Source organism: Eschrichtius robustus, chromosome 13 (assembly GCF_028021215.1).
Source record: "Eschrichtius robustus isolate mEscRob2 chromosome 13, mEscRob2.pri, whole genome shotgun sequence".
Lineage (NCBI taxonomy): Eukaryota > Metazoa > Chordata > Mammalia > Artiodactyla > Eschrichtiidae > Eschrichtius > Eschrichtius robustus.
In genome coordinates, this window is record NC_090836.1 from 68,663,854 (window position 1) to 68,689,090 (window position 25,237).

At 36.0% G+C, this 25,237-nt stretch overlaps 1 protein-coding gene across 2 annotated transcripts in view; it reads right to left on the reverse strand.

Moving 5' to 3' along the window:
• The window catches only part of PPFIA2 (PTPRF interacting protein alpha 2), a 470,795-nt gene that overhangs the window by 183,299 nt on the left and 262,259 nt on the right, over window positions 1–25,237 (reverse strand). For both annotated transcript variants that reach the window (XM_068559618.1, XM_068559619.1), the window contains exon 4: window positions 1,716–1,817. In XM_068559618.1, coding sequence (XP_068415719.1) covers window positions 1,716–1,817 — 102 coding nt within the window. The remainder of the gene's footprint in view (window positions 1–1,715; window positions 1,818–25,237) is intronic.

The window sequence follows — 25,237 nt, forward strand, 5'->3', positions numbered from 1 at the left end:
TAATTGTGCTGATGGCCTCATGGAGAAGGGCACAGTCTCTGGAGTTAGTTTGCCTTAGCTTTCAAATCCCTTCCCTGCTATTTACTAACTGTGTGACTTCTGGTAAGTGATCTGCCCTTTTCTGAGCTCAGTTGCCTCATCTGTAAAAAGGGTATAATTATAATATTTCCCTCATAGGGCTGTAGAAAGGATTAAAGGGCTGAATAAAGGAGAAATACATACATGGCTAATAAAAGAGTTTCTGGTGCATTTTAAATAAGATTAGTTGGAAGTCTACTGAGAGGTTTGCATTTCCCTCCATTTTTAGCTTCCTGTTCGTGCTTTTACATTGGGCTGTATTGAGTTACACTAGGGAATGTTGCCTAAAGCATTAAAATAGAAAATAGTGAAATAGGGCAGAATAAATCTCATGGCAGAAATACACTTTAAATTTGTATGGAAAAAGTATAATTTAAAAATCAAGGGTGGGAAAAATATATAGAGGGAGAAAGAGACAGAAAAAATTAATCTGACACCTGGTAACATGATCTAAATTGCTCTTGTTATGTCCTATAAGAGGCAGTCCACGTGACTGGCTCATCAAAGTCTCAATGAAAACCGATTCCTTACGTACATACCCTGTGAATTCTCTTTACCCTAAAGTAAGACCCTGAAAAATAAGAAACTAAGTTTGATCATATAACTACTATGCATGCAATGGTATCTCTCATTCCATGGGCACAAGCTCATTCCTGGGGCACAAGCTGACTGTTTGTGGAGCTGTCATTTTTATATTACTCTCTAAGACCAAGCATGCAATGAATATACAGTTAACTGTAACTTACCTTCTCAGCATTAATCTGCCATAGCTCTAACACTTAAAATATTTTCACCTACTTCACATTGAGATTGAACTATAATCACACCAAAGTGGTTTTTCTCTACATTCTTTTACTAGAGAAACTTCTCTTATTTATGGGTAATATGGCGATTTATATATTTTATGAAATTTAGTGACTTTTTCTTCCAAACTAGAAAATATAGCATCTTTGATGGAATTTTAAACTTTAATGTTACATGGCATGTTATGAGATTAAACAAATACATGGGTTTCCAAGAACAGAATATTGTAAATTCCATCAGGTTCATAAAATCACAATATCAGAACTGGAAGTCTCCTTAATGATCTTCTAAAATAGAAAAGGTATGCCTCTTTTAATTAGGAGAGTCCTGTTCCAGTGGTTTTATGTTTTTAACACCTTTTAAAAAATTGTTATTTTTCTGGGGTGAGGTGAGGATGAATGTCAGGTCATGCCCTCATAGCACCCCAAAGTCAAAACTCATGCTCCCCTCTCAAACCCATTGCCCTCCCCCATTACCCACCACCAGCTTCTGAAGTATCGCCCACCCACTCCAATGCAACAGTTTGAAACTCACTATTGAAATACAACTCTTCTTTTTAAAGTCGAATAAAGCAAAGACCAGAAGAAATACTAACATTTTTTAAGGCAACATAATGATTTAGTAGCTGAGACTGTAATTTAGGTTTCCTGTCTTCCTGTTTTGAGTTTTGTAGTACAGTATATTCTCCTTTAATTTAAGTAACAGACCATGAGTTGGCGTCTGCTTAAAGTCTTGCTCAAGTTTTTAAAGGCTTATATTTCTATGAGATAAGGCACTGAGCTATACATGGAATACATGGAATTAATTCCAAGCAGAGGCCGTTTTATACTTACTCTTGTATTGTTTCTTTCAGCTTTAAGTTCAGAAATTTCTTCTTCTTTTTCTAGAAGTTGTTCTCTGCAGGCATTTAATTCTTTTGTCAGTGCAGCAAATTCCTGAAAGAGGAACAAAAAATTTTGAAGACATATTCCAGATTAAAAAAATGTATTCCAGCAGGAAGAAAAAAAAATCAAAATATAAACTTTTGAGTGTAGAGAATAGAAAACATGGCCTAGATGACTATACATTGCTGTTATTTATATGTACATTGCTGTTATTAAATTAACTTGGTTCCAACTTTAAAAAAATGCTAGTACATGGTACTTAACAAATACATATTATAATATGCTGCTCAGATGAGTGTATAAAATATATTTCAAAATGTATCAGATACATCATATTGAATTTAACATTAGTAAGATAACATATTAATAATATAGAACAATTTAAATTTGGCTAATTTTGTGAACAACTCCAAAGATCTCACACTCTCGTTCCAGATAGCAATGTTTAGACTGAGCATACTACATCATAAGAAAAAACCAACAACCACCACCAACAATCAAAAAAAAAAATTCTTAAATATACTATTTAGAGATTAAGAAGTTTACTTATTTAATAGGAGGAAGAAAGAGAATGCACTTGTATCTTACAAAATAATAAATAATAAATGTATCTAAGACTTGATAACATTATCTAACATTCTCTTATTAATTTATGCATTTAGACACAATAAAGTTTGCTTAAAAAGAAGGGTAAGACACTTAATTCAACTATTCCGTTACTCTAACTTACAAACAAATATTTTTAAATAATTTTGAAAAATAGTAAATAGTAATAGATCCATATTAACATTAAATTCTTTACAGTGATACTCAGTAATAAAATTGATGCTTGTCAAATGCATGTAAGTATTTGGGAAAATTTGGCACCAGGCTGGGAAAGCACTGCCAGAAGATCAAAAAGAAAAACAAAATGAGGAGACAGGTTTGGTTAACCTAATCTCCACAAAGGCAAATTTAGCAAAAAGTAAATGAATATGATGATTATGCAAAGCTGGGAAAGGTTTAGGGTTTATATTTTTGTTTGCTTCAAACCACTTATTGTGCTAAGTTTCTCTGAGTGGCTTCAAACCAAGTGGGTACTTCAAAGACGTCAGAGTAGACTTAGTTTAGAATCAAGATGAAAGAGTTCATTGCTACATTTGGCTGGCATTACAGATAAATGTTTTCTCCTCTGATTGCTGCCCGCTTAAATGTTGATATTCTCTGAGTATATTATTTAAGTGGAGAATGGAAATAAGCAACAAGTAGAAAACAATAAACACTTCCATAAAAAAATTTTCTTCATATAAATGGCATAGTTTTGATGGAGAAAAGAAGAAAGTAACAAAGATTCTGCAGTGTATATTATTAACATCTATATTTAAAATTAATCCTATACTCATGAATATTACAAGGCAAAATATTAATCAAATCTGTACATTTAACATCATACCATTTTTAAACAAAACATGTATCTGGTTTATCTTTCTAGAGATTTAGCTTGCTATCTACAGAAAGAAAAAAGATCAGAAGGAAATATTTCAGAATATTAACATTACATATTTCCAGGTGGTAAAATTATCAGTGGATTTTGTTTTTAGCTTTCTGCTATGTAGTTGTCATCAAAACTTTCTATAATAGAACAAAATGCTTTTATGCTTAGTGAAAAAAGAAAATATAAATCTGTAAGTGCACTGAAACAATCATGTGTTCATAACCAACGACAGAAATTAGTCAAGATGTTATTGGTGACAGATGACTTTGCATTTTTAATTTACTATCATGGCACTGATTCTGAGCAAACTATTTAGTGACTCCATTAAGATTAGTCTTACATTTATTAACTTTCTAGCAAATTTCAGACACTATCTTCACATTCATTATTTCATCTTGCTCTCTAAATAAATAGTGAGGGAGTCTCATTCCCATTTTATGGCTGAGGAAACTGAATTACCAAGATATAAATTGAAGTTCACGAAGCTCACAACCCATAGAGAGTGAGTTATGCTGTGAACACAGTTCTCCAGACTGCGTGTCCAGTGCTTCTCCACTATACCATTTTGACCTAACTGTTCATCAGGTTTTGTTTTTTTTTAAATTTTTTTATACAGCAGGCTCTTATTAGTTATCCATTTCATACATATTAGTGTATACATGTCAATCCCAATCTCCCAATTCCTCCCACCACCAACCCCCCACCCCCCCTGCCAGCCACTTTCCCCCTCTTGGTGTCCATACGCTTGTTCTCTACATCTGTGTCTCTATTTCTGCCCTGCAAACCGATTCATCTGTACCATTTTTCTAGGTTCCACATACATGCATTAACATACGATATTTGTTTTTCTCTTTCTGACTTAATTCACTCTGTATGACAGTCTCTAGATCCATCCACGTCTCAACAAATGACTCAATTTCGTTCCTTTTTATGGCTGAGTAATATTCTATTGTATATATGTACCACACCTTCTTTATCCATCCGTCTGTCGATGGGCATTTAGGTTGCTTCCATGTCCTGGCTATTGTAAATAGTGCTGCAATGAATATTGGGGGTGCCTGTGTCTTTTTGAGTTATGGTTTTCTCTGGGTATATGCCCAGTAGTGGGATTGCTGGGTCATATGGTAATTCTATTTTTAGTTTTTTAAGGAACCTCCATACAGTTCTCCATAGTGGCTGTATCAATTTACATTCCCACCAACAGTGCAAGAGGGTTCCCTTTCCTCCATACCCTCTCCAGCATTTGTTGTTTGTAGATTTTCTGATGATGCCCATTCTAGCTGGTGTGAGGTGATACCTCATTGTAGTTTTTTTTTTTTTAATTAATTAATTAATTTATTTATTTTTGGCTGTGTTGGGTTTTCGTTTCTGTGTGAGGGCTTTCTCCAGTTGCGGCAAGTGGGGGGCCACTCTTCATCGCGGTGCGCGGGCCTCTCACTATCGCGGCCTCTCTTGTTGCGGAGCACAGGCTCCAGACGTGCAGGCTCAGTAGTTGTGGCTCACGTGCCCAGTTGCTCCGTGGCATGTGGGATCCTTCCAGACCAGGGCTCGAACCCATGTCCCCTGCATTGGCAGGCAGATTCTCAACCACTGCACCACCAGGGAAGCCCCCTCATTGTAGTTTTGATTTGCATTTACCTAATAATTAGTGATGTTGAGCAGCTTTTCATGTGCTTCTTAGTCATCTGTATGTCTTCTTTGGAGAAATGTCTATTTAGGTCTTCTGCCCATTTTTGGATTGGGTTGTTTGTTTCTCTAATATTGAGCTGCATGAGCTGTTTATATATTTTGGAGATTAATCCTTTGTCCGTTGATTCGTTTGCAAATATTTTCTCCCATTCTGAGGGTTGTCTTTTCGTCTTGTTTATGGTTTCCTTTGCTGTGCAAAAGCTTTGAAGTTTCATTAGGTCCCATTTGTTTACTTTTGTTTTCATTTCCATTACTCTAGGAGGTGGATCAAAAAAGATCTTGCTGTGATTTATGTCAAAGAGTGTTCTTCCTATGTTTTCCTCTAAGAGTTTTATAGTGTCTGGTCTTACATTTAGGTTTCTAATCCATTTTGAGTTTATTTTTGTGTATGGTGTTAGGAAGTGTTCTAATTTCACTCTTTTACATGTAGCTGTCCAGTTTTCCCAGCACCACTTATTGAAGAGACTGTCTTTTCTCCATTGTATGTCCTTGCCTCCTTTCTCATAGATTATTTGACCATAGGTGCGTGAGTTTATCTCTGGGCTTTCTATTCTGTTCTGTTGATCTATATTTCTGTTTTTGTGCCAGTACCCTATTGTCTTGATCACTGTAGCTTTGTAGTAGAGTCTGAAGTCAGGGAGTGTGATTCCTCCAGCTCCGTTTTTTTCCCTCAAGACTGCTTTGGCTATTCAGGGTCTTTTGTGTCTCCATACAAATTTTAAGCTTTCTTGTTCTAGTTCTGTAAAAAATGCCATTGGTAATTTGATAGGGATCGCATTGAATCTGTAGATTGATTTGGGTAGTATAGTCATTTTCACAATACTGATTCTTCCAATCCAAGGACATGGTATATCTCTCCATCTGTTGGTATCATCTTTAATTTCTTTCATCAGTGTCTTATAGTTTTCTGCATACAAGTCTTTTGTCTCCCTAGGTAGGTTTATTCCTAGGTATTTTATTCTTTTTCTTGCAATGGTAAATGGGAGTGTTTCCTTAATTTCTCTTTCAGATTTTTCATCATTAGTGTATAGGAATGCAAGAGATTTCTGTGCATTAATTTTGTATCCTGCAACTTTACCAAATTCATTGATTAGCTTTATTAGTTTCCTGGTGGCATCTTTAGGATTCTCTATGTATAGTATTATGTCATCTGCAAACAGGGACAGTTTTACATCTTCTTTTCCAATTTGTATCCCTTTTATTTCTTTTTCTTCTCTGATTGCCATGGCTAGGACTTCCAAAACTATGTTGAATAATAGTGGTGAGAGTGGATATCCTTGTCTTGCTCCTGATCTTAGAGGAAATGCTTTCAGTTTTTCACCATTGAGAATGATGTTTGCTGTGGGTTTGTCACATATGACCTTTATTATGTTGAGGTAGGTTCCCTCTATGCCCACTTTCTGGAGAGTTTTTATCATAAATTGGTGTTGAATTTTGTCAAAAGCTTTTTCTGCATCTATTGACATGATCACATGGTTTTTATTCTTCAATTTGTTAATATGGTGTATCACATTGATTGATTTGCATATATTGAAGAATCCTTGCATCCCTGGGATAACTCCCACTTGATCATGGTGTATGATCCTTTTAATGTATTGTTGGATTCTGTTTGCTAGTATTTTGTTGAGGATTTTTGCATCTATATTCATCAGCGATAACGGTCTGTAATTTTCTTTTTTTGTAGTATCTTTGTCTGGTTTGGGTATCAGGGTGATGGTGGCCTCATAGAATGAGTTTGGGAGCGTTCCTACCTCTGCAATTTTTAGGAAGAGTTTGAGAAGGAAGGGTGTTAGCTCTTCTCTAAATGTTTGATAGAATTCACCTGTGAAGCCATCTGGTCCTGGACTTTTGTTTGTTGGAAGATATTTAATCACAGTTTCAATTTCATCACTTGTGATTGGTCTGTTCATATTTTCTATTTCTTCCTGGTTCAGTCTTGGAAGGTTATACCTTTCTAAGAATTTGTCCATTTCTTCCAGGTTGCCCATTTTATTAGCATAGAGTTGCTTGTAGTAGTCTCCTAGGATGCTTTGTATTTCTGCGGTGTCTGTTGTAACTTCTCCTTTTTCATTTCTAATTTTATTGACTTGAGTCCTCTCCCTCTTTTTCTTGATGAGTCTGGCTAATGGTTTATCAATTATGTTTATCTTCTTAAAGAACCAGCTTTTAGTTTTATTGATCTTTGCTATTGTTTTCTTTGTTTCTATTTCATTTATTTCTGCTCTGATCTTTATGATTTCTTTCCTCCTACTAACTTTGGATTTTGTTTGTTCTTCTTTCTCTAGTTCCTTTAGGTGTAACATTAGCTTGTTTATTTGAGATTTTTCTTGTTTCTTGAGGTAGGCGTGTATAGCTATAAACTTCCCTCTTAGAACTGCTTTTGCTGCACCCCATAGGTTTTGGATCATCATGTTTTCATTGTAATTTGTCTCTGGTATATTTTGATTTCCTCTTTGATTTCTTCAGTGATCTCTTGTTTATTTAGTAACGTATTGTTCAGCCTCTATGTGTTGGTGTTTTTTACGGGTTTTCCCTGTAATTGATTTCTAATCTCATAGTGTTGTGGTCAGAAAAGATGCTTGATATGATTTCAATTTTATTAAATTTACTAAGGCTTGATTTGCGACCGAAGATGTGATCTATCCTGGAGAATGTTCTGTGTGCACTTGAGAAGAAAGAGTAATCTGCTGTTTTTGGATGAAATGTCCTATAAATATCAATTAAATCTATCTGGTCTATTGTGTCATTTAAAGCTTGTGTTTCCTTATTAATGTTCCCTTTGGATGATCTGTCCATTGCTGTAAGTGAGGTGTTAAAGCCCCCCACTATTATTGTGTTACTGTCGATTTCCTCTTTTACAGCTGTTAGCAGTTGCCTTATGTATTGAGGTGCTCCTCTGTTGGGTGCATATATATTTATAACTGTTATATCTTCTTCTTGGATTGATCCCTTGATCATTATGTAGTGTCCTCCCTTGTCTCTTGTAACACTCTGTATTTTAAAGTCTATTTTATCTGATATGAGTATTGCTACTCCAGCTTTCTTTTGATTTCCATTTGCATGGAATATCTCTTTCCATCCCCTCACTTTCAGTCTGTATGTGTCCCTAGGTCTGAAGTGGGTCTCTTGTAGACAGCAGATATATGGGTCTTGTTTTTGTATCCATTCAGCAAGCCTGTGTCTTTTGGTTGGAGCATTTAATACATTCACGTTTAAGGTAATTATTGATATGTATGTTCCTATGACCATTTTCTTAATTGTTTTGGGTTTGTTTTTGTAGTTCCTTTTCTTCTCTTGTGTTTCCCACTTAGAGAAGTTCCTTTAGCATTTGTTGTAGGGCTGGTTTGGTGGTGCTGAATTCTCTTCGCTTTTGCTTGTCTGTAAAGCTTTTGATTTCTCCGGAGAATCTGAATGAGATCCTTGCCGGGTAGAGTAATCTTGGTTGTAGTTTCTCCCCTTTCATCACTTTAAATATATCATGCCAGTCCCTTCTTGCTTGTAGAGTTTCTGCTGAGAAATCAGCTGTTTAACCTTATGGGAGTTCCCTTGTATGTTATTTGTCGTTTTTCCCTTGTTGCTTTCAATAATTTTTCTTTGTCTTTAATTTTTGTCAATTTGATTACTATGTGTCTCGGTGTGTTTCTCCTTGGGTTTATCCTGCCTGGGACTCTCTGCACTTTCTGGACTTGGGTGGCTACTTCCTTTCCCATGTCAGGGAAGTTTTTAACTATAATCTCTTCAAATATTTTCTCAGGTCCTTTCTCTCTCTCTTCTCCCTCTGGGATGCCTATTATGTCAATGTCATTGCGTTTAATGTTGTTCCAGAGGTCTCTTAGGCTCTCTTTATTTCTTTTCATTCCTTTTTCTTTGTTCTGTTCTGTAGCAGTGAATTCTACCATTCTGTTTTCCAGGTCACTTATCCATTCTTCTGCCTCAGTTATTCTGCTATTGATTCATTCTAGTGTATTTTTCATTTCATTTATTGTATTGTTCGTCTCTGTTTGTTTGTTCTTTAATTCTTCTGGGTGTTTGTTCTTTAATTCTTCTAGGTCTTTATTAAACATTTCTTGCATCTTCTCGATCTTTGCCTCCATTCTTTTTCCGAGGTCCTGGATCATCTTCACTATCATTATTCTGAATTCTTTTTCTGGAAGGTTTCCTATCTCCACTTCATTTAGTTGTTTTTCTGGGGTTTTATCTTGTCCCTTAATCTGGTACATAGACCTCTGCCTTTTCATCTTGTCTATCTTTCTGTGAATGTGTTTTTTGTTCCACAGGCTGCAGGATCATAGTTCTTTCTTCTTGCCTCTGCTGTCTGCTCTCTGGTGGATGAGGCTATGTCCATCAGGTTTATATGGTTGAGATTTGGAGTGCATTTAGCAATCCTTTTTCTTTTAACTGGAGAATTATATAATCATTACTTATAATTACCATTTAGGATTCTTCTGAATTAGTCCAAAGGGAGTGTGGAGAACTAGGAAGTAGGGTATTCCTTCCATTCAGAGCAACAAGTGTTAGACAAGAACATCCTGCATATCTAGGACTGCAACAGGTGCAGATGCCTCGTATGGAGTTAATCATCAAATGTTTTTACACTTTTTCACTGACATTTCTCTCTTCTGTACCTACTCCTCCATCCATACTATCACATGAACTGAGTATTTTTTTAATCAACTTTTCCTAGATAATAGTAACAGTAAAGGTAGTTAACATTGACTGAGCCCTTACAATATGCCAGGCACTCTGCCAAACAATTTATATTGATTATCTCATTAATCCTAATGAAACTCTGTAACACAATACTAAAATCTCACTAAACAAAACTAAACACTCTTACCATACAATTCAGCAATCTCACTCCATGGTATTTCATTCCAAAGTAATGTCACTCCAAAGTAGCTGAGAACTATGTCCGCACAGAAAACCTGCACATGACGTTTATAGCAGCTTCACTCATAACTGCTAAAACTTGGAAATAATTGAGATGCCCTCCAGTAGATGAAGCAATAAATGAACTGTAGCACATGCAGACAATGGAATATTATCTAGTGCTAAAAAGAAACAAACTATCAAGCCAGAAAAAACATGGAGAGACCTTAAATGCATATTAGTAAGTGAAAGAAGCCAATCTGAAAAAGGCTACTACTGTATGATTCTAACCATATGGCATTCTTGAAAAATAAAAATTATGAGGACGGTAAAAAGATGAAAGTTTGCCACAGGTGTTGGGGGTGTGGAGGTGATGAATAGAGCACAGAGGATTTTCAGGGTGGTGAAAATGCTCTGTATGATATTTGATGACAGATATACGTAATTAAACATTTGTCCAAACCTATAAACATACAACACCCAAAGTGAACCATAATGTAAACTATGGACTTTGGGTGATAATGATGTGTCAATATAGGTTCATCAATTGTAGCAGATGTACCACCCTGACAGGGGATGTAGATAATGGTGGAGACCATTCATCCGTGGGGGCAGAGGGTACATGGGAAATCTCTGCACCTTCCCTTCAGTTCTGCTACGAACCTAAAACTGCTCTATGAATATAAAATCTTTTTAAAAAAAATCACTGAGGCCTAGAGAAGTTAATAAAATTTCGAAAGTTAGATACTTTGTCAATGGTATAGCTAGGCTTTGAATCCAGACAATCTGTTTCATAGTGGATGACTACAATAGATTGTTGGTTTTTTTTTTTTTTTCCCTCTCCTGATCATAGTCTTTCCCCTTCTAATTTGTCCTTCCTCAGTCTTTGAAAAATTATATTTTCCTCAAGCTCACAAAACTTTTCAGAACTTCCTACTTTTAAGCACATCAAATTTAAACAGATTTTAACTTTTAAAATCCAAACCATCCAAAACATGGCCCTTTCACAATTAATTAGCTTTATTTCTCATTGAAAAATAGCAACTACCAATTTGAGCAGGAGCCACTTTGCTCTGCCCTGAACTTAGTATTTTATATGAATTACTTCATCTCTTTCCTATTTTTCAGATGAGAATACTGAAGCTTAGCATGGATGAATAACTTGCTCAAGGTCACACAGCTAAAAATAATCCACCTTGATTCCAAAACTCTTTAATTTCTGCAACACTGTTTTCTTCTCACTGAAAATGGAAAATCATCAAATTTTTCAACAGTAGCAATTAATACAAACATATCATCCCTCTAACTATCCATCCATACATACAACATTTATTGTGCATCTACACATACCAGACCCTATGTTAAGTGCTGTAGATATGGAGATAACTTAGGCATAGTTGTTCCACATGACCTCATAGATCTTTCAGAATTCACATCTGAGGCATATCAGGAATTTTCATCACTAATAAGCACTCAAAACCCATCACCAAAGTGCCACACAGGAAGAAATATTAGTTTATGTGCTTAGAGGCACTGTTGACTTACAGGTAACTCTTCCTCTCTAATACCTTCTTCTTAGTATGTCTATCTTCTGCATCTGACACAGATTTCTTCTTCCTGTTTCTATCTCCACCTTTCCATTTTCTCATCTCTCTTATTTTCTATTTCCTTCACATATTATTTCCTTTACCAGGAATACTCTTCCCTATCCTCTCTGCCTGGCTTATTTTTAAAGCACCAGCTTGCCTTGTTAATGATCTATAATACCTTGTTCAAGGTCTATCAATGCACTTACTGTATTTTTTCATAATAATTGAATTATGTACTCATCTCCAAATAAACAGCAAGATCCTTTAAGACAATTTTGTTACCTTGTTTATTTTTATAGCCTCAGGACTTAGCAGAGTTTCTGACAAATCGTAGATATTCAATAAATCCTTGTTGTAACAATATGTGAATGGTTCACTTTCCCTAAACTTTAAATTTAATACCAAAAACATTTTTTAAAAGGTATAATTAATTAGAGTTATTTCTTTTTCTGAGTGAGATTGTTAGAATTTTCTCAATATATAACATGCCTGATATTCTTTTTGCTTTGTAGCTGTTGTTTTTGCCTATATCTGAAATTATACCGTATTATATTTGCCTATATCTGAAATTATACCGTACTATATTCTACACAGCAATGGCATTATTGTCTGCTATATTTTATTGCACATATATGAAGTAATACTATTGTTCCTAAATAATTCATGCATTCAGATGTATCATTTGTTCATGGGACATATTATTTTTGTCTTATTCATTCTCAAAGTAAAAATTCATGTTTAACTCATATGTTACTTCTCTAATCTAGAGTTTCTCAAACTATATTCCATAGAACAGTATTTCCACAAGCTCCCCAGAAAAAAAGCATGACCAAATGGATTTGGGAAATGATGCAAGGTTCGTAATTTGCTCTTGAAAATATACTATTGACATCAGAATATGAGAGATTCTGACAAAAGTTGGCTTTGTGGCCAAGAATTGGAAAATGGATAAATCAAATATAGTAAAAGCACATGATGGAATATTGTGTAAAAGGCAAAATAAGTTGGTTAGATCTTTATATAGCAACATGGAAAGAATTCAAAAATATGATTTTGCATTAAAAAAGGTGAGAAACAGAACATCATGTGTAACACAGAGTATTGTCAGAAGCTGAAGGCAGTGAAGGATAAATGTTAGAGGAAAATTTCATTCATGCCTCACCGTGTCTGAATTCAAAGGAGTCTATAAGAAGAACTGAGTTTGCTTTGAATCACTGAGACAGAATTAGTAGATCAGTTGCCAATCACAAACCATATTCAACAATTTTCAGACCATTTTGTTCCACAAACACAGCCTGCCAAAATTCTTACTTTCCCAATAACCAAAATGACTTTCCCCACTCTGTATTTTTTTTCTTGGAATTTTAAAGAGTGGTTAGGACACACAGTGCCATAGAAATATCCTCAGACAGAAGGGAGTGCCCTTTTCTTTCTTAGCATGTATTCATGCACACCACACACACAAACATTCACATGAGCACTCCCTATGTGCTAGGGAGATGACAGTGAATGAAGCAAGTTAAAGTCCCTACTCTCAAAATGTTTATACACTTTCAGGCATTTACCACTCAATGTACTTTTACTCAGAGTGAATCATTTCTAGCTACATTAATCCCCCTCAGTACTAATTCAACTCATGATATAGAGCAGCAGTTCCTTTAAAAAGAGAGCAAATTAAAATAAATTTCTTCCTGTATTTAAAAAAAATTGAAGGTATCATTTCTATTTTTCTTGCCTTCTTGTTTTCCTATTTTCCTTCTTTTTTAAAAAAATTTTATCAGATTATATTGATTTACAATGTTGTGTTAGTTTCAGTAGTACAGCAAAGGAAAGCATCATTTCTTACAAACGAACACAAGTCGTCTAATTTCTGTGTCCTCCAAATTCTAAGTTACAAGTCTCATAAATTGCATAAAATTCAAAGTTTCTTTATTGTCAATTTTTAACACTAAGTTCTTGGAGTTACCTCTTTTCTCTCCTACCCACCTCATCCTCTTCTTAAGCTATTGTTTCTTGAGCACTTATTATAGGTTAGGGATATTGTTAGGAATTTTACATGTTATATCATTTATGCATCATGACAGCCTTATTCTCCCCAGATGAGAAAACTTGAATGAAAGAGATTAAGTAACTCTAGCAAGGCCCAGGCTAGTATACAACAATGTCAGTGCTGGCAAGTGAGCTAAGGGTGAACTTGAGTAATTCTAGTTCCTGAGCTGCTAGTATTTCAGTTAACAGCCCTTAAGTTAGTGGGTTGTTCTCAATCAGTTTAGTGCAAAGAAACATCTCTTGTTTTGGGCCCTCCATGTGTATTCTCAAAGTGAAAGATACACCGGCAGAGTACAGACTGATTCAGTTCTTGTGCCTACTTACACTCTATAGAGACATCCTGGTCAGGCAAACACTGTATAGATTCAGAGATTCCTCAGGCCATCCTTCCTTTTTCCACCCTGTAAATCACCACAACCTACCAGGCTGCCCATCTTCACACAGATATGGAACATTCTATTCTTATACACGTTCATCTTTAAATGCATTTTCTGGTATCTAATATTAAACATGGAAGGACGGAAAGAGACTAACTTCCTGGCCTCATTTCAGGATGGTGTGCTTACTTGAGGAGGTTTATTTGAAGAAAAAGGATATATTTTCTCATTAACCATAAGTTTGAAAGGCCTTGACTTAATAGATGAGTCCTCACCTCATAAAAGCAGGTCAGCAGAAGCTGCATGACAGAAGGGGAATTCAACATTTTAATTTCAAGTCACTGACACCAGGCAGTAGTCTCCAGAGTAATCTATGACAATCCATTCATCATAATTACAATTTTAACACTCTTTATCTTTCAATTAAACTTGAGTTCTGTGGGCCACTTAATTAATGAACTGACAATGGCCTTATTTCTGCAACCATATATCTGAGTAAGCACTGGCTGAAAAACTATGAGTGTAAATCAGTCAGAAAGAGAAGAGAAAAAATAAAGGATGAGCTGGAATTCAGCTTTCCTTAGCACCACCAACACCCTCACCAACCACAAAAAAGCATCTTTTAAGTTTATTCTCCAACCATCTAACATTTGTGCAATTCAAAAATAGCTCTGAGGAAAGCATATGGCAGGAAAGCATGCTGACTTGACCATCTAGCATTTAAATTAGACAAATTAATTACTTCAACATGTTTTTATAATGACTTCCTTAGGCTGTGTCCCCAGTTTACTATCTTTTGGTGTCTCATCTTTTGAAAATTGAAAATTCTTCTAGCAATTCTATTTGTAATACTTGGTGGAAAGCTTTGGATTTTAAATTTATATTTATTTGGATATAAACAGTCATAAATTTACATGTATAAAGATACCCATCTCCTTCTCCACACCATAGAACATACTTTCTAGAATTAATAACAGAAGTATTACATTGGATAGATGAAAACAAAGCAGCTAAAAGACTTAATATATTCCCTAAATTTTATATCTATACATATCTCAGAATATTTGTTGTTATAAATTCACAAGAGTCTTTATAAATTTAGTTTGGAAATCATTTAGGTTGGAAGCAATAAAGCATTTGTTTCATAGGAACCAATACCTTATCTCTCCCTCTCCACATATATTTTTTCCTATTTTCTCATGTTATATAATCAAATGCGGTGTTAATGACCTCTGGTCTTATAATTGCCTCCTAGACTTGCATGAGCTCAGGGAAAGCTGTCATCCAAAATTACTGTGTGAAACAGCCGTGCCTCATGGTCAGCACTGGGCTAGACAGCTTGAAGGTAGAGATGCCTGCATAATAATACAATTTGACAGGCACAACTGGACTTTTAGAGTTTTCACAGAAATTGTTGAGTAAGGCTGCCCAAATTAAAAGGAAAATGAGATTCAAACTTTATGCAAATACTATTTTGTGTCCCCTTGATTTTTTAAGTATCCACATTCCAATATGACAACTGTTTTGTCTTTTTGCTAAAACTGCATAATAGAAGATTATGTTAATGTAAGAAGATTATGTTAATAATGACCTGAGAGATGCAAGTCTGTTTAAAATCAAACATGCTACAAGAGACACTTCATGGTATAGATGTGGCCATAGGTACTGGGTAACTTTGTTTTCAAAAATCTTCCAATCAAGGTAACTGGCATCATACAAAAAGTATATGCTTGTTGAGTCAAATACAGGTGCTGTCAGGCAGCCTCAGGCTGTCTGGTCATCAAGTCGTGTTCCTATCATGCCTCACTTGCTACACACTCACTGAAATGTGCCCGTCTTATATTTTATCCCTGCTCTGCTTTCCAGATTTTAATTTGTCAGTGTGTGTATAGAGCTGCCCCAGGTATCATGTGCTTTTTAACAACATTTGTTTGACATAATTTGGCTTTGTGGTTGAATTTTGGAGAGCATGCAATGTTATCATGGATTGGCAGCCAACACATTTAGAGGCACTTAGTTTTTCAGAACCCCAAGATTGACGACTCTGCCAGCACTGCATTATGTCTTCTGTGGGCCCTACGTAATTTTGCCTTTGTGGGCCCCTCTGCTCATAAAAAAATATTAAAATCTTTATTTTATGGCTGTGCTGATATAAAGATTAATATAATACAGACTGAATTATATTCATTTTTTTCTTTTAATTGTAAAAGTAATCGAAACTTTTCCAAGGGTTCCTAAAAGTATCATGAGGTTTAAGTGGTGCTTTCATTGTGGCTAACGGGTAAATTGGCCTTATACTCTGCCTACATGGAAGTCACATGTGGCTTGGTCCAAACAGTACCGATTTCAGAGTGAAACACAGCTAGATTAATATCTAGGCCAATAGCAGTGAACTTTTTAAGCCTCAGTTTTATATCTAGGAAATGTAGGTGGCAGTGTCTTCTTATTGGGTTAGTGTGGGTAAAAATGAAATCATTAGTCCGTATGATCCAGTAATCATGCTCTTTGGTATTTACCCAAATGAACTGAAAACTCATATCCACAAAAATCACTGAACATGGATGTTCACAGCAGTTTCATTCATAATTGCCAAAACCGGGAAACAACCAAAATGTCCTTCAATAGGTAAAAGGATAAATAAACTGTGGTACATCCATACAATGGAATATTATTTAGTGCTAAAAGGAAATGAACTATCGAGCTATGAAAAGACACTGAGAAACCTGAAATGCACATTACTAAGTGAAAGAAGCCATCTAAAAAGACTACATACTGTATGATTCCAACTACATGACGTTCTGGAAAGGTTAAAACTATGGAGACAGTCATTTTTACTGTCAGTGGTTACCAGCGGTTGAGTTGGAGGGGGTTGGGATGAAAAAACAAAGTACAGAGGATTTTTAGGGCAGTGAAAATGCTCTGTAATGATACTATGATGACAGATACATGTCATTATACATTTTTCCAAACCCATAGAATGTACAATATCAAGAATAAACCCTAGTGTAAACTATGGACTTCTAAGTGATAATGCGTCAATGTAGGCTCATCAATTGTAGGAACTGTACCATCTGATGGGGGTTATATTGATAACAGAGGAGGCTATCTGTACCATCTGATGGGGGCTATATTGATAACATGGGAAGCTGTGCATGCATGGGGGGCAGGGGTATATGGCAAATCTGTGTACCTACCAATCAATTTTGTTGTAAATTTAATACTGCTCTAAAATATAAAGTCTTAGAGTAAAAAAAAAAAAAAAATGAGACATTAGTAAAAATGTGACTAGCATAGGTCCTGGTTACAATAGATGTCCATAAATTATATATACTCAGTAATTTTTGAGCTACATGTAGTTATTTGACATACAATTTTTTTTCTTCCAAGACCAAATTTTCCATATTAGGATGGGATATTTCATTAGGTGCTTCAGGAAATAAAAAAAAAAATTGTGTAGTTTTTTTTTTTTTTATGTTAACTGAAATGTAACTGGAGAGTCACATAACTGACAAATATATCACTTACATAAATCTCATTGCCAATCATCCATCCCCTCTTTTTTTGGGAAGATCCTAATATCACTCCTAATGATAAATCAGGGACAGCAGGATTGTTCTCAAGAGTAACAATAAAGAAGAGAGGGTCACTGTATCATTAGTGGACTAGAATGCTAAAAAATTATCAAAAGTAATGTGATAGAGTAAAATCAGCACATTTTTATAAGAGAAAATGACTTGTCTTACCTCTTTGTTCCTTTGCACTTAGTAAATTCTTGCTGATCAGTTAATTGGGTTATTATTACCTAAAACACATCAAATAACACTCTATGTTCTCTTATTAAACTAAGCCATAATATTAATGGCTATAAAGACAGAAACTATAAGGAAATTCTCTGGACATCGTAAAACTGTTCTTTAAAGTGCCCTAGAACACATGTCTCTGATCTTATCTGCTATTATTCTCTCCTCACTTCTCTGATTGCATCTATAACCATTACCCTGGGGCTTACACAACTCTCAAGATATTTTCTAGCGTCAGGTATGAAATGACAGGATAAAACATATTTGAGGAGCTTTCAGTGAATCCTTGTGTTGGCTGCTATGAGATGCTGTTTGAGAGGAGCCCAGCTGCCTGTAAGAATTCTGGCCAGAATCCAGGTTTTCAGCCTAAAGCCTTTTATAGATTTCCTAACCCAAGTGATTAGGATGAACCATGTTGAATGAAGAGCCCTCCCCCTTGGGCTCTGACTAAGTTTGAGTAGCTTCTCTAACTCCCAGATCCTGCCCTCTGCCTATCATTACTGGAATGAGAAAGACAAAATCAATGGCCTAGAACCAAGACTAAAGTTACCCACTTCAAGTGTGCTTTCCCTTTAACCTCCTCCAGCTCCCAGTGTATTTTTAGCCAAAAAAGAAAAAGCCCTTAGGCCTGATCTTATTGTATCAGATGTATGGAAGAAGAGAGAGGAAGGTCACCAGAGAGAAATCCTAACAGATGAACCAAGGCTTCTAATTCTATAACCCAATTAATGATCTTGTCCTTGATCTTGACTCAGCTTTATGGAAAGAAAGGGAAAGAAACTTTTATCTCTACCAATGTCCAAAAAGATATCTTTGCTTATTTGGTGCTTGAAAAATTTGGAAATTTATTAAAACTCAACATTCTAAATACATTAGTAAAATCACCTGGCCCAGTAAGCATTGTAGCTAAAGCATGTCAGGGCTGAGTCACTGCCAACCGAAAACCCTGTTGGCAGGAAAAGCGAATTTTCAACAGCTCTGACAGTGTAAAGCAGGAGGTATGTTTGACAAGATGCCGCGTATTAATTTAAAAGGCTTTAGCATCTGGTTAGGTAACACCTGCTGTGGCGAACACTCCCAGGCACACAAAATAGCATTCAAGCTGAATATTTAAATCTCCCAACCTAACCCAACAAAGCTCTAACTCTAAATAAGACAAACTAAATCGTGTCTCTCTAGCAATCAACAGAGTTATAATTATACAACCAAAAATATTCGGGCTATGGCATTGTTTGCTATCCACCGAGTTAAAATGTGGTAGTGGGTGCTATAGAAAGTTATAAAGTTATAAAGTATATTAAATCCTGTTGTCCTGCCTTGGAGAATTTTACTGTGTGCAGTATTTAGAAGAGGAACAGGGCTCAGAGAATAACACTTTGTGTCCTATTATGTTGTATTGATATATAATTAAAGCAGAAATTGTCAGTGATAAGGGGGAGATGATGGTACCAAATAACAGAGAAAAACAAGACATAGGAAAAGAAGAGCTGGCAGGGCTCTTCTAAGGACTTTGTCTTTGAAAGGGAGTCAAGGCTCCAGGATGAGAGTCATCAAGGATGGGGGAGAGGCAAGTGTATGTGTGTTCTGGAATTGTCAGGACACACTACCATGACACAGTACCGTTAAAAGTTCAGTAACATGTTCTGAGTCTATGGATATCAAGAAATATTCTTAGAATAATTGAATTTTCTGTGTAGTTTCCTGCAGTGAGGAGATTTGTTAGCTCAGTTTGGATACCAGGTTATTTGACAATTCTATTTCTCACTGTAAATTAATAAATTGACATTTTGATAATTCCTTTATTGACTCCACAAAATATTATTGAATGTCCAACACGTAGGAGATCCTGTAATTTTTTTCAGATATTACAATATGTACAATGGTGGAAAAAACACAGTAAACAAAGGTAACTGAAGCAATTACAATACAATGTGGGAAATGCTATAATGGAGCTGTAACCAGGGTATTCAGCATGCACAGGCACAGTTCAACTAACCCCTGTAGTGGGTATGTGTATGGAGGGAGCATCATGTGAAAAATGAATAAGAGTTAGCCAGACAAAATATCTGTTGAGTAAAAACATTTCCAGATTAAGGGAACAGCATAAACAATTTTCTAATGTCCAAAAAACCATGAGTACGTTAAAATTATAGCACTCTCAGAAAAAGCCACAGGGGTAAAATGTAATCTTGGATTAGGCAATGGCTTCTTAGAGACAACACTAAAAGCTCAAGCAACACAAGAAAAAATAGATAAACTGGACACCATCTGCTATGGCCTGAATTGTGTCCACCCAAATTCATGACCCCCAATGTGATGGTATTTGGAGATGGGGCCTTTGAGAGATGATTAAATTTAGATGAGGTCATAGCAGTTGGATTATTGCCCTTTATAAGAAAACAAAGAGGCAGCAGAGGTTTCTCTCTCTGCCATTTGAGGAAAAGCAAGAAAGCAGCCATGTTTAAGGCAGGAAGAGGACGTGGCCATGCTGGCACCCTGAACTCAGATTTTCAGCCTCCAGAACTGTGAGGAAATAAATGTTTAAGCCACCAAGTCTATGGTATTTTGTTATGGCAGGCTGAGCTGACTAATACGCTATCAAAACTAATAAATTTTGCACTTCAAGTGAAATCATCCAGAAAAGACAACTGATAGAATGAGAGAACATTTTTGAAAATCATGTAATTTATTATAAGTACTTGTTTCTAGAATATATGAATAACTGTAATAACTCAAGAATAAAAAAATAACCCAGTTTAGGGGCTTCCCTGGTGGCGCTGTGGTTAAGAATCAGCCTGCCAATGCAAGGGACACAGGTTTGAGCCCTGGCCTGGGAAGATCCCACATGCCGTGGAGCAACTAAGCCCGTGCACCACAACTACTGAGCCTGAGCTCTAGAGCCCACAAGCCACAACTACTGAGCCTACGTGCCACAACTACTGAAGCCTGCTCGCCTAGAGCCTGTGCTCTGCAGCAAGAGAAGCCATGATAATGAGAAGCCTGCGCACCACAAAGAAGAGTAGCCCCTGCTCACACCACATAGAGAAAGCCCAAGCACAGCAACAAAGACCCAACAGCCAAAATAAATAAATAAATAAATAAATTTATTAAAAAAACAAAACAAAACCCAGTCTAAAAGTGAGCAAAGAATCTGAATAGACAGTTCTCTAAAGATGTACGAATGGCCAATAAGCAAAAGAAAAGATGTTCGACATCATTACCTATCAGAGAAATGCAAATCAAAACCACGAGATACCACTTCACATGCACTAGGATGGCTATAATCAACAAGATAAATAATGAATGTTAGCAAGGATGTAGAGAAACCACATCCTTGATGTGGAGATGTAAAATGGCACAACTGATGGAGATGTAAAATGGCACAACTGCTTTGAAAAGCAGTCTGGCCATGTCTCCAATGGTAAAATAGAGTTATCATATGATCCAGCAATTCCATTGCTAGGAATATACCCAAGAATATGGAAAACATATGTCCACACAGAAATTTGAACATTCTATTCATTATAGCTAACAGATGGAAACAACTGAAATGTCCAACAATTGAAGAATGGATGAAAAAATGTAGTATCTACATAAAATGGAATATTATGCAGAAATAAAAGAAACAAAGTCCTGATACTTGCTATATCATGGATGAACCTTGAAAATGTTATGTTAAGTTAAAGAAGCTAGTCACAAAGGATGATGTATTGTATAATTCCATTCATATCAAATGTCCAGAATAGACAAATATATAGAAACAGAAAGGAAATTGGTGGTCGCTAGCACTAGGGGAGATGGGGAGATTGGAGGAGGTGATAGCTAAGGAGTGCAGGAGTTCTTTGGGGTTAATAAAATGTTCTCAGATTGATTGTGGTGATGGATGCACAGCTCTGTGAATCTACTGAAAGCCAATGAATTGCATTTTAAGTGGGTAAATTAGATGGCATGTGAATGATGCTTCAATAAAACTGTTTAAAAAAGGCAGTTCAGTATGGATTCACTGTAGTGTAAGCTATGTTAATTATTTTGGTCTTCGGTGAAGGGCAATGGGAGCTGTGGAAGGGATTTAAGCAGGTGAATGCCATTATTAACATTATCTTCCTTCTTATGAGTTTAACAACCACTCAGAGACATTGAAAGCAACAAAATTCTGGACTTGCCAAACTAAGGGTAGGATTCTGGGCCTTATTAAATTTATCAAGGCAATAACACCCTGGCATACTCCTTTTAATAACCATTCAGTCTTCTTGTAGACATTCAATTCTTTTAATTTCAACAGCGTTCATTTATTGTTGCCATTAGAAATTTTCCATTCCTTTTTGACAATCTTGATATCCCTTCCCCAGTAACAAAACAAAACACGTTAAAACAACACTGTACATAAGAAATATGTCATTTTCCCTTTTCCTTCCAGGAAACTTCCCCTAACATCTGAGTATCTTTCTGGTCAATAGAATCATGAAGAATCTCAGAAGACTCTACTTTCTTGGGAAGTACCCTTCAAGATAAATTTTTCAAGAAGAAAATATATGGAAAATAACTCACATATATTCTTAACCTCTTCAACTGCTCATAAGAAATCTGCAAAGACTTAGCCAAAGTTAGGAAAAACTCTTGAGTTCCCTCCATCCTACAGATATTTATTCATTTATAGAACAAGTCTTAGCAATACTGAACTGCTACATAAACATACATGAGCATAAAATTACATATAGAGAGTGAAATGTATAATCATGTACATAATACATTGATTTTTACTATCTTATACTGTCTTTCTACAGCTTCATCAAATAAATCACATGTGTTGGCACTCTATCTTCCCTCGCCTGAGACAACATGAAATAATCACTTATTTCTTGAAGCAGCCTTGTAAAATTCCTCGATTTGAACTTTAAGTAGCAACTACTTAGTAACCCAAACTGGCACAGGAGATGAACCCTATTTGCCATCCTGTTCTGAAATTGTATGTTTTTTTCACGTCTTCTTCAAATATTAATGCTTTGCAAATAGTCCAAGTTATAAACTTCTGTAGAAATTTTTTTTCAACTGCAGAACCATGTTTTAGATTATTATCTTTTGTTTACATGCATAAATTGCATTAGAATGATTGACTCTTGTCCACATTATGCAGATAAAGCAACACAGGAAAGTCACTTTATTTGACTGAGAGACCATAGCACTCCTTACTTGTTTTTAATTTACTTAAGCTAATGTTTCTTGGGAGAATGGAAAATAGCTATGAGTCAAAGTATATATTCAGATGTTCTTTTTTCCCAATTTTATCTTTCGGTGTTGAAATAATTTGTTTAATAATGTAAATCAAGAAGAAGAACAGGGCTTCCCTGGTGGTGCAGTGGTTGAGAATCTGCCTGCCAATGCAGGGGACAGGGGTTCGAGCCCTGGTCTGGGAAGACCCCACATGCTGCGGAGCAACTAGGCCCGTGAGCCACAACTACTGAGCCTGCGCATCTGGAGCCTGTGCTCCGCAATAAGAGAGGCCGCGATAGTGAGAGGCCCGCGCACCGCGATGAAGAGTGGCAAAAAAAAAAAAAAAAAGAAGAAGAACATATTTTATGAGTAAGAATTTTATACAGGAAAAAGTAAAAGGAGATTATTTTTCAGGGAAAAAAACATTTTCAACACTTCCTTCGTGCTGAGTTTTTACATTTTCTTTAACAGCCCCACACTATTAAATACATACTAGCACCCAGTCTCACTGTGCAATAACTTAATTACTCTGAAATTTATTATTGCCTTTTGCTTGTGTTCTTTAAAAACCCTGTATCTATACTTCACAAGTAAGCAAAAATCAAATTAGCTTTTCTAAATCTCTACTTTTAATGCATTAAAGAAGGTTTAGTCCTCTTCTAATTAGCCATGAGTTTGCTAATTCTGCTCTGTTGCTTTGAAAAAAAATCACTCTTAGAATCATTTGAGTGGTGAAGTCAATGGTACACACAAAAGGAGGACCCTAATTGGTTGAAGAATCTTGACAGATGTTGAAATATGAATTGTTAAGAACACAATGATACATAAAACATTAAAATTAATGAGATTTTTAGGTGAGATATCTCTCATTTTAAATTACTCTTTCCACTCTTCCTTTGATTTTTGTTCATCAAGGTTAGTAAATCTTCAGATCCCACTAAGACAGAAGACTAAAAGCTTTTCATTCTAATCCAATATAAATAACTCTCCATCTAGATGGTAAATTCTGTGAGGGCCAGAACTAAGACTTTCTTGCCTCTGTAGTATTGCCAGCTCCTCACTCTGGGCTTGTCAAAGAGATCACATTTGTTAAATAAAGCCAATGTTAAACTGTTCACATTTAGTAATGAAAACTTTAATGCATATGGATTAGCATTAGAAAAAATATAACTAAAATATTGTTTCTGATAAAGCTATTGAGGTATGAATTTTAAAACATGCCATACCAGGTTCATTCTTTTAGAAGTGCTATTCTTTTTTTTTTTAAATTAATTAATTAATTTATTTTTGCATGCGTTGGGCCTTTGCTGCTGCATGCAGGCCTCCTCTAGTTGCGGCGAGTGGGGGCTACTCTTCGTTGCGGAGCACGGGCTCTAGGCGCGCGAGCTTCAGTAGTTGTGGCACGCGGGCTCTAGAACACAGGCTCAGTAGTTGTGGCGCATGGGCTTGGTCGCTCCGTGGCATGTGGGATCTTACCGGACCAGGGCTCGAACCCGTGTCCCCTGCATTGGCAGGAGGATTCTTAACCACTGCACCATCAGGGAAGCCCCTAGAAGCGCTCTTCTTTAAACATTTTAAACTTCTATTACGTGTATTATAATTCTAAAATTTGATATCCTTGGAAATAAAATTTGCTACTTATTGTGTCTTCTGATTCTAGCACAAGGCAACTTAGTTCTTCTTGTGATTTAAAATAGAAATTGCAAGCTCATGTTTGGTTATCTTAATGAGTGGGAATTCTGTGAGGTCTGGCTGAAAGAACTTCCTTCAGAGAGAATATATTTTTCCTTCTGCTAGGCACTGTGAAGCAGGGACTAGTAATTTAAAAATTTGAACTCAAATCCTTTTCAAGGGCAGTATGGTGGTAATAACTGTTTATTTTCTAAACCTTAACTCAGGTTCATACTGAGCGTCTGACATCTTTTTGCTGATGGTAGATTTCTTCAAGGCAATCCTGTCTCTGGGAGTGTAGTTCTTCAGTGGTTCTGGATTTATACAGGGGTTTTAGTTATTCACTTTCTTCCTAGATTCAAGGCCCTGTCTCCTCCCCTGCTCCCAGCACACCCCATTGACAAAACCCCGAGTTTTTAGTTCTTGGGATCAGCAAATGTCATCAGGCTGCTCAAGTCTTCAGAAAACACTGCACTGGTTTTTCAACAGCCTATTTGTTGCATTTTACCAAGGCTTTTGTACTGTGAAGGTCTTTCAGACTTTCATATTTGCCACATGAGCAGAAAGTGGAAGTTGAACATGATGATAAAATATTTAGAGATGTTGATTTCCTGTATTGAATTAACATTAAACACGATTCAAGCCATCAGGGAATTATCCTTGGAATTTTTTTCTCTGCGGGTTACCTAGTTTGTGAGACACATGATTAAATGTGACATAAAAAAAAATTAATGAGTTCATA